Below are 15,640 nucleotides of genomic sequence, written 5' to 3'. Positions count from 1 at the left end.
GGCCCGAAAATAAATTCTTGGACTAGGAAGGCATCCTTTAATGCCCAAGTCTCCGGGTAAGAGCAAACCGACCGGCTAAGGCCAGAATCTCCAAGACCCGAGGTGGTGCAGGCGGTAGCCAACGCCCACAGCCCAGGTCCTCTGGGCCGGCACGCCCCTCCCACCACCTCAGCCAATCGGGGCTGAGGGGGCGGGGACCGGGCCAGCCGGGGGCGGGGACCGGGCCAGCCGGAGGCGGGGCAGACGCGGGAGGGGGTGTGTCTAAGGCGGGGCCTGGCAGGTCCCAGAAGGTGGCTATTTTCGCTGCCAGCGGCTTCCCAGCCCAGGTGGAGAGGCCGGGCTGGCCGGGGCTTCCACCTCTGGCGTCAGGAAATGGCGGCGGGGGGCAGGATGGAAGACGTGAGTGCACGGAGGCTGCGCGCCGCTGCCGGTCCCGGAATCTTCTTTTTCCTGTGTTGAGGCGCACTGGGCGGAGGCTGAGGGATGGAAACCTCCTTTGGCAAGTGCGGCCACGGCCGTAGGGGGCGCCGCCTGTGCCGGGGAGGCCTGGGCGCGGGGCTGTGGGAGGGCGCCGGGCGGCCGTGGAATCTGCGACACGCCGGGTCGGGGCTAATTTTCCCGGTGGAAACTGGGGCGGGCTCCCGGGCGGTGGGCGCGCGGCTCCAGGGGTCCCAGGCTGGCGCCCAGCCCACGTGCATGGCGCGTCTTTGGTCCCGGAACTGGCAGCTTCACGTGATGCGCGCCTGGCCTGACAGCCCTTCCTCCCCGCGAGTCTCAGGGCGCCAGGCCGCTGGGCTCCGCTCGGACGCTCCAGGGGCGCAGCGGGGCAAATCTCCCTTCCTGGCGGGGTCCCTTGCCTTGACTGTAGAGGCTGTGGACCTGGAGTGACAGCGACGCTCGGGTCGGGCGCCAGCGTCCTGCGGACAGACCTGTCGCTATCATCGCCTGAAAACCCACACGAGAGAAAAACAGTGTCATGTGCTGTTTTGAATCTAGCATGGTAGGAATGTAAAGGTTTTTAAATCTTTGATAGATTCAAACCGGATTACCAAAAAAACCCAGTGGCCTAGTTTACAGCGTGTGTAATACAGAATGATAGCATAATTACAAAAATCTTATTTCTTTCCTTAAGTATCATAAGACGTTTTTAGAGGAAACATGTATATATGTCAAGAATTAACTGGATTTTCTATTGGAAAGTAATAGAACTTTTGCTTTTGAGAAATGCAAAGTTGACAGTTACATTAAAGTACTAATTAGGGTTAATAAATTAGTAGGAATATTACTATGATCCTACTGAATGAAGTGCATTAGGAAAAGAAAGAAACGTGAAACAGTTCCAGCACTATGGTAGCTTAGATTCTTGAGCAGTGACCATAGTTAAGTAATCTTGATGAAATAAAAACCAAACATTTCTGAGACTAAAATTTTCTATTTTTTCCAGTTGAGAAAATGGAAAATTAACTGTAAGACCTGTAAGTAGACTTGAGACTCACATATATTTAAAGCAAAATCCATTGTTTCTAAGTTTTTAAGGGTGAACTTCATGAGCTGATAGTGTATGGGAAAAAATGAATATGTAAGAGGAAAATGAGAGACTCTTAGAAAAACCACGCAGTAAGTGCTTCTTGGTTGATACTGAGCTGCTCTAGCGTTCTTGGATCTGTAGCTTTTAGCTTTAGGATGCATACAGTATTAGAAATCTGCTTCATCAAACACGGAAGAACGGAGCAGTCTGGAAGGCCCATGTCTGTAATCCCAGCACTTTGGGAGGCAGAGGCAGGCGGATCACCTGAGGGCAGGAGTTTGAGACCTTAGGAGTTTAAGATCACCTAAGGGCAGGAGTTTGGCCAACATGGTGAAACCCTGTCTCTACTAAAAACACAAAAATTAGCCAAGCATGGTGGTGGGGGCCTCTAATCACAGCTACTCGGGAGGCTGAGGCAGGAGAATCACTTGACCCCAAAAGGCTGAGGTTGCAGTGAGCCAAGATTGCGCCACTGCCCTCCAGCCTGGGTGACAGAGCGAGACTCCATCTCAAAAATAAAAAAAAAAAGAAATAAAAAATAATTAGAGATTAATATTTTAACACCAATCACATATTGAAGTCACTTTAGATCTGACTAAGTCGCCTGCTTTTGGTATTTTGTAGACATGATTCCTAGCCTTCAGTAAAAAGCTAAAAATTGTGGACCATGCTTTGGGTGCAGACACTTAAATGGGTTGGATCAAAGACTTTGTGTTAGTAAGGATTCATTGTTTCCAAGCAGTGAAACCAACTCTGGCTATTAAGAAAAGGATTTATTTGAAAGGCTATAGGGTGAGTAAATGCCAAGGCCTCTGAAAGGACCCAAACAAAGGCATCTCAAGGGATTGAAGGGAGCAATGGGAGTTCTTTCAGGGTCAACCCCAGAATAAATCTGCCTAAACCATGATCTTTCTTTTTTTCTTTTGAGACAGAGTCTTGCTCTGTTGCCCAGGCTGGAGTGCAGTGGTGCAATCTTGGCTCACTGCAACCTCTGCCTCCCAGGTTCAAGCGATTCTCCTGCTCAGCCTCCTGAGTAGTTGGGAATACAGGCATGTGCCACCAGGCCCGGCTAATTTTTGTATTTTTAGTAGAGACAGGGTTTCACCATGTTGGTCAGACTGGTCTCGAACTCCTGACCTCATGATCCACCCTTCTCAGCCTCCCAAAGTGCTGGATTACAGGCGTGAGCCACCAAGCCTAGCGATCTTTTATTGCTCATGGAGAGAGTTGGATTCACCCAACTGTTGTTTTGTTCCATGACCACTTCTAGGCCAGAGGAGGAGGAAGGTTATTGAAGGATGTTTCCACTAAGACTTAACGCAGTAGACAGTGGGTCCTCAAAGGAAATAGAGTTATTGTCACAAAAGAAGAGGGAAGAGTTGCCATGTGGGCAAAAACAATGGATATGTTCTATAGGTGGTAATACAGTTAATAACGGAAATGAGGCCGGGTGTGGTGGCTCACACCTGTAATCTCAGCACTTTGGGAGACCAAGGCGGGCGGATCACCAGAGGTCAGGAGTTCAAGACCAGCCTGGCCAACATGGTGAAACCCTATCTTTTAAAAAAAAAAAAAAAAAAAGGAAATGAAAAAATCATTTGGATTCAAGAGTCCTCTTCCCCTCACCTTTACTTGCAGATGGTGAGTTAATAGAATGACTGGGTGCTGCTTGTATGGTTAGGCTGCATATTTCCTATAGGATTCATGGGAAAGTAAATACTCATAAGTGACATAGAGAAGAAGCATATTATAGTCCCCAACTCCTTCACTGTAGTTAGAAAAAACAAAAGATACATACATGGAAAGGAAAACAATACAAGGCAACGTAAGAAATACTCCAAATGACTGTTATGGGCAATATGTTTAATAGGAGTTTAAAGCAGAAGGAAAACTCTTAGGGCAAGTTTTATAGAGAGCATAAACTTGATTGGGACCTTGAAAGATGCATAGAATTCTGAAGAAGGCAAGAGAGGATATTTGTAGGGATCTATAGAAAGCTTATTTAGGCTAGACAAGGTGCATGAAAGTGACATAGTAGGAGATAAATAAAGTAGATTATTGTCTTATAGTGAAGGTTTCGATGCTAGCTTTGTTGAAATTTCCCAGGTCTGGCTAGATGTAGTGACTCATGCCTGTAATCCCAGCACTTTGGGAAGCTGAGGTAGGTAGGTCACCTGAGGTCAGGAGTTTGAGACCAACCTGGCCAACATGGCAAAACCTCTTATCTACTAAAAATACAAAAATTAGCTGGGCCTGGTGGCACGTGCCTGTAATCCCAGCTATTCAGGAGGCTGAGGCAGGAGAATTGCTTGAACCTGGGAGGCAGAGATTGCAGTGAGCCCAGATCACACCATTGCACTCCAGCCTGGGCAACAAGAGGGAAACTCTGTCTCAAAAAAAAAAAAAAAAAAAAAAAAAAGCAGTGGCTCACACCTGTAATTCCAGCACTTTGGGAGGCCAAGGTGAGTAGATTGCCTGAGCCTAGGAGTTCGAGACTAGCCTGGGCAACATGGTGAAACCCTGTCTCTACTAAAATGCAAAAAATTAGCCGAGCATGGCGACGTGCGTCTGTAGTCCCAGGTACTTGGGAGGCTGGAGCAGGAGAATTGTTTGAACCTGGGAGGCAGAGGTTGCAGTGAGCCAAGATGGTACCACTGCACTCCAGACTGGGCAACAGAGCGAGACTCCATCTCAAAAAGAAAAAGAAAAAAATTTCCCAGGTCTGAGGCATACAAGAAGTTGGGCAGCCTTTCATTCTCTCAACACACATACTGAACACAGCACCTGCTATGTGTTAAGTGTTAAAAATACAAAGAACATAATATAACAGTCTCTGCTCTTGTGAAGCACATTTTATTCTGACAATTTCAATACCATGTGCTTAGTATTGTAGGTTATAATACAGGTGTAAGAGAGTTTAGTAGGGACTTCCATTCCCAGCCAACATGGAATAACCAGGAATAGATGTACCATTGTGCCTGAAACAACCAAAAAACTAGATATAACATAAGATACAACACTTTGTGAGATATTGGACGTCAGACAACAAAGGGTAACAATCTCGGAAATGGGAAACAAATGCTGTGAACCCCATCACTGCCCCGGCTTACTGCCTTGAAAGAGTGCAGGCTGTGACAAGGAATGGGGAAACCAGGCAGAGCCCAGCAGATTTCTGAGTTAGCGAAATGGAGTTGAGGATCTGGGAGACAGAGGCAACTAGAGTTCCCAAGACAGAGCACCCAGAGAGGAGAGAGCTACAAAGAGGGAGGACCCTGAAGATCTGCATGGGGAGCCCCCCAGGCATCCAGTAGAGTGCTAATCAGGGCATGAGGAAGCTCTTGGAGGCCTCAAAAAGAACCACCTTAAAGGATTAGAAGGAACAGTTTCTCCATACCGGGCCAAGAATACTGCCTATTTCACCTACCAGCCAGACAAAAACCCCATAATTCACAGAACATGCAGGTGGAGTACTCAGAAAGGCCTTGTCTCAGTAGTGGAGTAGAATTAGCCCTAGATGAAGCCCACCTAATTTCTTAACAGCAAGATCAAAAAGATCAGACTGTTTCTAAGTGACTTCGCTGTACTCCAGAACAAAGTTTAAGAATATAGGAACACAGAAAATGTCCAGCACCCACGGAGGTAAAATTGGAAATATCTGGCATTCAATAAAAAATTACAAGGCATGTAAAGAGGCAGGAAAATATGAGCTGTACTGAGTCCATTGAAACCGATTCAGACATGACATATGCTAGAAATAGCATATGGACATTAAACATTATTATGAATACTTCTGTATATTCAGAGGTTAAACGGAGGCGTGGAAGATACAAAGTGGACCCAGCTCAAACTTGTGTAGATGAAAACTACAGTGTCAGATGAAGAGTGCCGTAGGAATGGTGCTGAGGCTGGGAATGCTGGAAAGGCAGCACAGAGAAGGTGGTTTTGCTGGGACAAGCATTTGACAGGTGGGGAAGAATAAGTAGAGGTGGTGTAGAGATGGAAAGTGTTTCATGAAAGATGGATATTATAAGCAGGCAGCACCAGGAAGGAGGGAAATGGTGAGGGGCAAATCCCTGGGCAGTCACAGTGGCTCATTCCTGTAATCCTAGCACTTTGAGGGGCCAAGGCAGGTGGATTGCTTGAGCTCAGGAGTTTGAGACCAGGCTGGGCAACATGGTGAAACCCCATCTCTACTAAAAATACAAAAATCAGCTGAGCATATTGGAGTGTGCCTGTGGTCCCAGCTACTTGTGAGGCTGAGGTAGGAGGATCACTTGAGCCTGGGAGAGGGGCATGGAGGCTGCAGTGAACCGAGATCGTGCCACTGTACTCTAGCCTAGGTGACAGAGTGAGACCCTGTTTTTTTTTTTTTTTTAAAAAAAGGGTCAGGCACAGTGGCTCACGCCTGTAATCCCAGCACTTTGGGAGGCAAAGGAGGGGCGATCACTTGAGGTCAGGAGTTTGAGACCAGCATGGCCAAAATGGTGAGCCCTGTCTCTACTAAAAATACAAAAACTAGCTGGGTGAGGTGTCGGGCGCCTATAATCCCAGCTACTTGGGAAGCTGAGGCAGGAGAATCATTTGAACCCAGGAGGCAGAGTTTGCAGTGAGCTGAGATCGTGCACTCCAGCCTGGGCAACAGAATGAGCCTCCGCCTCAAAAAGAGAGAGAGAGATCTTTAGAAGTAACTTGATTGTAAAGCGATAGACTAAGAATTTGGACTTTGTCCTGAGGACTATGGGGGTTGTATTAGGATTATCCAGAGGGACAGAACCAATAGTATATATGTATATGTAAAAGAGAGTTTACTAGGGAGAATTGGCTCACAAGATTACACAGTGAAGTCTCACGAGAGGCCACCTGCACGCCGGGAAAGGGAAAGTGGTAGTTGCACAGTCCAAGCACAAAACCCTCCAAACTAGGGAAGCCAACGGGGCAGCCTTCAGTCTACAGCCGAAGGCCTGAGAGCCCAGGCAAGCTGCTGCTGCAGGTCCCATCAGTCTATAGCCGAAGGCCTAAGAGCCCAGGCAAGCTGCTGCTGCAGGTCCCATCAGTCTACAGCCGAAGGCCTGAGAGCCCAGGCAAGCCGCTGCTGCAGGTCCCATCAGTCTACAGCCGAAGGCCTGAGAGCCCAGGCAAGCTGCTGCTGCAGGTCCCAGAGTCCAAAGGCCGAGGAACCTGGAGTCTGATGTCTAAGGGCAGGACGGAAGGAAGCAAGCATCTGACACAGGAAAGAAAGAGAGCCAGAAGACCCAGCAAGCTGCTTATACCCCCATTCAGTGCTTGGTCCTAGCTGCATTGGCGGCTGATTGGATGGTGCTCACCCATATTGAGGGTGGGTCTTCCTCTCCCAGTCCACTGACTCAAATGTTTGTGTCCTCACAGACATACCCAGAAACGATACTTTACCATCCATTTGATACCAGTAGTGACCATCACAGGGAGCTACCCAAGGGTTTTGAGGAGAGAAACACGAGTGTTTGTCTTGGAAGAATTCTGGCAGCAGTGAAAGAGATTGCCAAGACCAGGAGACTGGAAGCTTCTAGTGAAATGGGAAATGGGAGGCCCTGGATTAAGATAGTGAGAATAGAGAGGAAAGAACAGGTTTAGGGGTTAGAATGGTAATGATTTTTTCTCTTTTTATCATGCCCCAGCCCTGAGTGGTTAGAATGGTAATTATTATAGGAGTAGTGTCTTTGTTTGTTTGGGTTGCTATAACAAAACACAGGTGGAATAATTTACAAATAGAAATTTATTGCTCACAGTGCTAGAGGATATGAAGTCCAAGATCAGGGTGCCAAGAGCCCTGGCGTGGGTTGCTCTCTGCTTTAAAGATGGCGTCTTCTTGCTGATCCTCACGTGGTGGAAGGTGGAAGGGAGCTCATTCAAGCCTCTTTTATAAGGGCACTAATCTCATTTATGAGGGTGGAACTCTCATGGCTTAATTACTTCCCAAAGGAAAGTGGGGGACTATTGAGGGACACCAACATTTAGACCATAGCAGGGTGCAAGTGAAAAGTAAGAGTTAATAAAAAGGCTACGTGTGGTGGCTCACACCTGTAATCTTAGTACATTGGGAGTCCACTTGGGAGAATTGCTTGATGCCAAGAGTTCAAGATCAACCTGGCCAACATAGCGAGACCCCCATCTCATTTTTATTTTAAAATTTAAAAATATTTTTAAAAAAACAGTTAATAGGCTGGGCATGGTGGCTCATACCTGTAATCCAAGCACTTTGGAGGCCAAGGCGGGCGGATCACCTGAGGTCAGGAGTTCAAGACCAGCCTGACCAACATGGTGAAACCCCGTCTTTATTTAAAAAAAAAAAAAAACAGTTAATAAAGAGATAATAGTGGCTAATACTTATTGAGTGCTTTTCCTGTGTCAGGCAGTGTTAGGAGCACTTGCATGCCTGGTAACTCATTTAATATTTCTGACAGGGCTACAAAGCAGGTGCTATTATTAGTCTCCTTTTTAGATGTGAAAACTGAGGCATGAGAGGTGAAGTAACTTGCTCTCAGCTAGAAAGCAGTGAAACTTGTGCTGGAATCCAGGCAGTCTGCCCTTAGGAGCCTGCCCTTAACCACAGCTCTTACTGCCTTTGGTCACAGTTGATTCCCCATGTGTCCTGATAATCTCTTCCGATTAGCCCACGTCTTTGATGATGCCTGTAACCGAGTTAGAAAATACTGCAGAGACAGGTTTGGGGCACTCAATCATTCATCTATCAAATGTTTGCTGAGTGACAACTGTGAGACAGTGTTGGGTGCTGGGATTACAAAGACAAGAGGTGTAGAGTTAATGGGTCCAGTGAAGTCTAGTGGAGAAGAGATAAGTAAGAGACTATCACAGGATAGTATGATAGAAGAGGCAAGCACAGAACACTTTGAAAAACATGGAGGGTAGCATGATCCAGATTAGGGGCATCCAGAAAAGCCACATGGTGGGAATTACCCCTTCTGAGCATGAAAGAATGCACAGACATTAGCTAAGGGAGGAGCAGTCTTGAAGCTCCAGCATCTGCTGACTGAGAATGAGCTAGAGGCAGAGGGGTCTTGAAGAGAACAGGAGTAATCCAAATCATACCATGACTTATAGTAAACTAAACGGGAAGCAGTCTAGGCGTTGAAATTAAAGAGTTGGCCAACTGTGGTGGCTCACGCCTATAATCCCAGCACTTCGGAAGGCCGAGGCAAGCGGATCACCTGAGGTCAGGAGTTCGAGACCAGCTTGGCCAACGTGGCGAAACCCTATCTCTACTAAAAATACAAAAATTAGCCGGGCGTGGTGGCGTGTGCCTGTAATCCCAGCTACTCAGGAGGCTGAGACAGGAGAATCGCTTGAACCCTGGAGGCTGAAGTTGCGGTGAGGCGAGGTCAAGCCACTGCACTCCAGCTTGAGCAACAGAGCAAAACTCCATTTCAAAAAAATAAATAAATAAGTACAGAGTAGTGTTGAATGCCTGTGACTGGAAATTGAGGAGCCCACTCCAGCACTCCAGAGCTGGGTTATAACCCAGATTACTGTATTTACCTTTGTTATCTTAGCACTCAACAGACATCCCTTACATCATTCATCCTAGTCCCTACTTCTTCCAGAATGAAGAGCTCTCATTCTGTGTAACCAAATCCTATTTATGAATGCTTCATTTCCATCTCATCAGTGTAATTAGCTAACCTAATTTTTCTGCATTGTCCTCTGTGCTTTTCTTTTGCTGAATTATTATGTACTTCCCATGCACCATATTCTTTTTCTTTTTTTTAACATGTGGTGGGAACACTTAAGATCTATACTCTTAACAAATTAAAAGTATATACAGTGCAGTGTGTGTGTGTGTGTGTGTGTGTGTATGTGTATATATATATATTTTTTTTTTGAGACTGAGTCTTGCTCTGTCACCCAGGCTGGAGTGCAGTGGTGCGATCTCAGCTCACTGCAACCTCTGCCTCCTGGGTCCAAGCGATTCTCCCGCCTCAGCCTCCTGAGTAGCTGGGATTACAGGTGCATGCCACCATGCCTGGCTAATTTTTTATATTTTTAGTAGAGACGATGTTTCGCCATGTTGGCAAGGCTGGTCTCGAACTCCTGACTTCAAGTAATCTGCCCACTTTGGCCTCCCAAAGTGCTGGGATTACAGGAGTCAGCCACTGCGCCCGGCCTTACAATTCACTATTGTTAACTATAATTGCTATTCCGTCATTGGATCTCAGTGCACTGTGTTCTATTGTGCATTCTTGCACCGTCGTTAACTATAATTGCTATTCCGTCATCGGATCTCTGTGCACTGGGTTCTATTGTGCATTCTTGTACTGTCGTTAACTATAATTGCTATTCCGTCATCGGATCTCTGTGCACTGTGTTCTATTGTGCATTCTTGCACCGTCGTTAACTATAATTGCTATTCCGTCATCGGATCTCTGTGCACTGTGTTCTATTGTGCATTCTTGCACCGTCGTTAACTATAATTGCTATTCCGTCATCGGATCTCTGTGCACTGTGTTCTATTGTGCATTCTTGCACCGTCGTTAACTATAATTGCTATTCCGTCATCGGATCTCTGTGCACTGTGTTCTATTGTGCATTCCTGCACCGTCGTTAACTATAATTGCTATTCCGTCATCGGATCTCTGTGCACTGTGTTCTATTGTGCATTCTTGCACCGTCGTTAACTATAATTGCTATTCCGTCATCGGATCTCTGTGCACTGTGTTCTATTGTGCATTCTTCCACCGTCGTTAACTATAATTGCTATTCCGTCATCGGATCTCCGTGCACTGTATTCTATTGTGCATTCTTGCACCGTCGTTAACTGTAATTGCTATTCTGTCATCGGATCTCTGTGCACTGTGTTCTATTGTGCATTCTTGCACCGTCGTTAGCTATAATTGCTATTCCGTCATCGGATCTCTGTGCACTGTGTTCTATTGTGCATTCTTGCACCGTCGTTAACTATAATTGCTATTCCGTCATCGGTTCTCTGTGCACTATGTTCTATTGTGCATTCTTGCACCGTCGTTAACTATAATTGCTATTCCGTCATCGGATCTCTGTGCACTGTGTTCTATTGTGCATTCTTGTACTGTCGTTAACTATAATTGCTGTACCGTCATTGGATCTCTGTGCACTGTGTTATTGTGCCTTCTTGTACGGTCGTTAACTATAATTGCTATTCCGTCATTGGGTCTCTGTGCACTATGTTCTATTGTGCATTCTTGCACCGTCGTTAACTATAATTGCTGTACCGTCATTGGATCTCTGTGCACTGTGTTCTATTGTGCATTCTTGCACGGTCGTTAACTATAATTGCTATTCCGTCATTGGGTCTCTGTGCACTGTGTTCTATTGTGCATTCTTGTACTGTCGTTAACTATAATTGCTGTACCGTCATTGGATCTCTGTGCACTGTGTTCTATTGTGCTTTCTTGCACGGTCGTTAACTATAATTGCTATACCGTCATTGGGTCTCTGTGCACTGTGTTCTATTGTGCATTCTTGCACCGTCGTTAACTATAATTGCTGTACCGTCATTGGATCTCTGTGCACTGTGTTCTATTGTGCATTCTTGCACCGTCGTTAACTATAATTGCTATTCCGTCATTGGGTCTCTGTGCACTATGTTCTATTGTGCATTCTTGCACCGTCGTTAACTATAATTGCTGTACCGTCATCGGATCTCTGTGCACTGTGTTCTATTGTGCATTCTTGTACTGTTGTTAACTATAATTGCTATTCTGTCATTGGATCTCTGTGCACTGTGTTCTATTGTGCATTCTTGTACTGTTGTTAACTATAATTGCTATTCTGTCATTGGATCTCTGTGCACTGTGTTCTATTGTGCATTCTTGCACCGTCGTTAACTATAATTGCTGTACCGTCATTGGGTCTCTGTGCACTGTGTTCTATTGTGCATTCTTGCACCGTCGTTAACTATAATTGCTATTCCGTCATTGGATCTCTGTGCACTATGTTCTATTGTGCATTCTTGTACTGTTGTTAACTATAATTGCTATTCTGTCATTGGATCTCTGTGCACTGTGTTCTATTGTGCATTCTTGCACTGTCGTTAACTATAATTGCTGTACCGTCATTGGGTCTCTGTGCACTGTGTTCTATTGTGCATTCTTGCACTGTCGTTAACTATAATTACGATTCCGTCATTGGATCTCTGTGCACTATGTTGTATTGTGCATTCTTGTACTGTCGTTAACTATAATTGCTATTCCGTCATTGGATCTCTGTGCACTGTGTTCTATTGTGCATTCTTGCACTGTCGTTAACTATAATTGCTGTACCATCATTGGATCTCTGTGCACTGTGTTCTCTTGTGCATTCTTGTACTGTTGTTAACTATAATTGCTATTCTGTCATTGGATCTCTGTGCACTGTGTTCTATTGTGCATTCTTGTACTGTTGTTAACTATAATTGCTATTCCGTCATTGGGTCTCTGTGCACTATGTTCTACTGTGCATTCTTGCACTGTTGTTAACTATAATTGCTATTCCGTCATTGGATCTCTGTGCACTATGTTCTATTGTGCATTCTTGTACCGTTGTTAACTATAATTGCTATTCCGTCATTGGATCTCTGTGCACTGTGTTCTATTGTGCATTCTTGTACTGTCGTTAACTATAATTGCTATTCCGTCATTGGATCTCTGTGCACTATGTTCTATTGTGCATTCTTGTACTGTCGTTAACTATAATTGCTATTCCGTCATTGGATCTCTGTGCACTGTGTTCTATTGTGCATTCTTGTACTGTCGTTAACTATAATTGCTATTCCGGCATTGGATCTCTGTGCACTGTGTTCTATTGTGCATTCTTGCACCGTCGTTAACTATAATTGCTGTACCGTCATTGGGTCTCTGTGCACTGTGTTCTATTGTGCATTCTTGTACCGTTGTTAACTATAATTGCTATTCTGTCATTGGATCTCTGTGCACTGTGTTCTATTGTGCATTCTTGTACTGTTGTTAACTATAATTGCTATTCTGTCATTGGATCTCTGTGCACTGTGTTCTATTGTGCATTCTTGTACTGTTGTTAACTATAATTGCTATTCTGTCATTGGATCTCTGTACACTGTGTTCTATTGTGCATTCTTGTACTGTTGTTAACTATAATTGCTATTCCGTCATTGGATCTCTGTGCAATGTGTTCTATTGTGCATTCTTGCACCGTCGTTAACTATAATTGCTGTACCGTCATTGGGTCTCTGTGCACTGTGTTCTATTGTGCATTATTGCACTGTCGTTAACTATAATTGCTATTCCGTCATTGGATCTCTGTGCACTATGTTATATTGTGCATTCTTGTACTGTTGTTAACTATAATTGCTATTCTGTCATTGGATCTCTGTGCACTATGTTCTATTGTGCATTCTTGTACTGTTGTTAACTATAATTGCTATTCTGTCATTGGATCTCTGTACACTGTGTTCTATTGTGCATTCTTGTACTGTTGTTAACTATAATTGCTATTCCGTCATTGGATCTCTGTGCAATGTGTTCTATTGTGCATTCTTGCACCGTCGTTAACTATAATTGCTGTACCGTCATTGGGTCTCTGTGCACTGTGTTCTATTGTGCATTATTGCACTGTCGTTAACTATAATTGCTATTCCGTCATTGGATCTCTGTGCACTGTGTTCTATTGTGCATTCTTGTACTGTTGTTAACTATAATTGCTATTCTGTCATTGGATCTCTGTGCACTATGTTCTATTGTGCATTCTTGTACTGTTGTTAACTATAATTGCTATTCCGTCATTGGATCTCTGTGCACTGTGTTCTATTGTGCATTCTTGTACTGTCGTTAACTATAATTGCTATTCTGTCATTGGATCTCTGTGCACTATGTTCTATTGTGCATTCTTGTACTGTTGTTAACTGTAATTGCTATTCTGTCATTGGATCTCTGTGCACTGTGTTCTATTGTGCATTCTTGTACTGTTGTTAACTGTAATTGCTATTCTGTCATTGGATCTCTGTGCACTGTGTTCTATTGTGCATTCTTGTACTGTTGTTAACTGTAATTGCTATTCTGTCATTGGATCTCTGTGCACTGTGTTCTATTGTGCATTCTTGTACTGTTGTTAACTATAATTGCTATTCCGTCATTGGATCTCTGTGCACTGTGTTCTATTGTGCATTCTTGCACCGTCGTTAACTATAATTGCTGTACCGTCATTGGATCTCTGTGCACTGTGTTCTATTGTGCATTCTTGTACTGTTGTTAACTGTAATTGCTATTCTGTCATTGGATCTCTGTGCACTGTGTTCTATTGTGCATTCTTGTACTGTTGTTAACTATAATTGCTATTCCGTCATTGGATCTCTGTGCACTGTGTTCTATTGTGCATTCTTGTACTGTTGTTAACTATAATTGCTATTCCGTCATTGGATCTCTGTGCACTGTGTTCTATTGTGCATTCTTGTACTGTTGTTAACTATAATTGCTATTCTGTCATTGGATCTCTGTGCACTGTGTTCTATTGTGCATTCTTGCACCGTCGTTAACTATAATTTCTATTCCGTCATCGGATCTCTGTGCACTGGGTTCTATTGTGCATTCTTGCACCGTCGTTAACTATAATTGCTAATCCGTCATTGGATCTCTGTGCACTGTGTTCTGTTGTGCATTCTTGCACCGTTGTTAACTATAATTGCTATTCCGTCATCGGATCTCTGTGCACTGTGTTCTATTGTGCATTCTTGCACCGTTGTTAACTATAATTGCTATTGTGTCATTGTATCTCTGTGCACTGTGTTCTATTGTGCATTCTTGTACTGTCGTTAAGTATAATTGCTGTACTGTCATTGGATCTCTGTGCACTGTGTTCTATTGTGCATACTTGTACTATTGTTAGCTATAATTGCTATTCCGTCATTGGATCTCTGTGCGCTATGTTCTATTGTGCATTCTTGTATTGTTGTTTAGTCATCCTCGTCTTTGTCTCTTACCTCCCCAATGATAACCTGATCACCTTATAGTCTTTTACCCCGCGAAAAGTGTTACAGGTAATAGTTTACAGTAAGGGTCTGCGATTGAGAGAGTGTTTCGATTCATTTATATGGAGCAGAGACCTGGAAGAACTGTTGCTGTCAAAATCGTACCTTTAAACATGACTTGCTGAAATGTTTAGGTGACAGCCTCCACAAACTAAGTCTTTGTTGGCCGCTTGGTGAGATTACAACTCTGTAGTTGTTTTCATTGAGAATCTAGTATCTATGCCAGGCGTGGTGGCTCATGCCTGTAATCCCAACACTTTGGGAGGCTGAGGCGGGCAGATCACGAGGTCAGGAGTTTGAGACCAGCCTGAGCAACATGGTGAAACCCCATCTTAAAAAACAAAAGGGAGAGACTCTGGTATCTACAAACTGAAGTTTTCTCAAGGGCCAATCTGGGTGATCTGTTTCCATTAGTACACTAAAGTATTTCTATCATAATGGAAAGCTTGTTTTAAGAACTCTTAATAAAGCCTCCTTCAACTTTTAAAAATGTTGTGGAACCACCAGAGACAGTTTAAGAACTGCAACTCTGGGGCAGCAGACCCAGGAAAGAAATGGGGAGATGTAGGTCAGAGGATACAAAGCAGCAGATACAGAGGACGAGCAAGTCTACTGGAGTTACGTACAACGTGAGGGCTATAGGGAATAAAATTGTACTGTGTGTGGGATCCATGCTAAATGAGTAGATTTTAGGTGCTCTTGCCACAAACACAAATAGTGGATTACCATGTGAGATGTTGGATGTGTTAATTTGCTCTGCTATAGTAACCTTTTTACTATCTGTATATGTCCCATAACGTGTTATTTATCTTTTTTTTTCTTTTTTTTTTTTTCCAAGATGGGATTTCACCATGCTGGTCAGGCTGGTCTTGAACTCCCAACCTCAGATGATCTGCCCACCTTGGTCTCCAAAGTGCTTGGATTACAGGCGTGAGCCACCATGCTCGGCCTATATACCTTAAATATACATAATAAACCTTTTTTTTTTCCTAACTAGAATAACCAGTTTAAATAAAACTTTTTTTAAAAATTGCAACTGGGCCTGATGTGGTGGCTCACGCCTGTAACCCCAGCACTTTGGGAAACTGAGGCAGGGGGATCAC

At 44.2% G+C, this 15,640-nt stretch overlaps 1 protein-coding gene across 3 annotated transcripts in view; it reads left to right on the top strand.

Annotated features, from left to right (window-relative positions):
* The first annotated feature begins 279 nt into the window (after positions 1-279).
* The window catches only part of LOC105732472 (transmembrane protein 192), a 47,015-nt gene continuing 31,654 nt past the window's right edge, over positions 280-15,640 (top strand). For 2 of the 3 annotated variants that reach the window (XM_064384058.1, XM_064384060.1), the window contains exon 1: positions 280-399. In XM_064384058.1, the coding sequence (XP_064240128.1) occupies positions 373-399 (27 nt within the window). In that variant the 5' untranslated portion in view covers positions 280-372. Of the gene's footprint in view, positions 400-853; positions 1,001-15,640 lie in introns of those variants that run through there. The other variant, XM_064384059.1, reaches the window with a different exon arrangement.

Source organism: Aotus nancymaae, unplaced genomic scaffold (assembly GCF_030222135.1).
Source record: "Aotus nancymaae isolate 86718 unplaced genomic scaffold, 86718_ANA_hifiasm-v0.15.2.pri h1tg000033l, whole genome shotgun sequence".
Taxonomy (NCBI): domain Eukaryota; kingdom Metazoa; phylum Chordata; class Mammalia; order Primates; family Aotidae; genus Aotus; species Aotus nancymaae.
The sequence above is the reverse complement of the archived record's forward strand: the minus strand, read 5'-3'. Positions and strand labels throughout refer to the sequence as shown.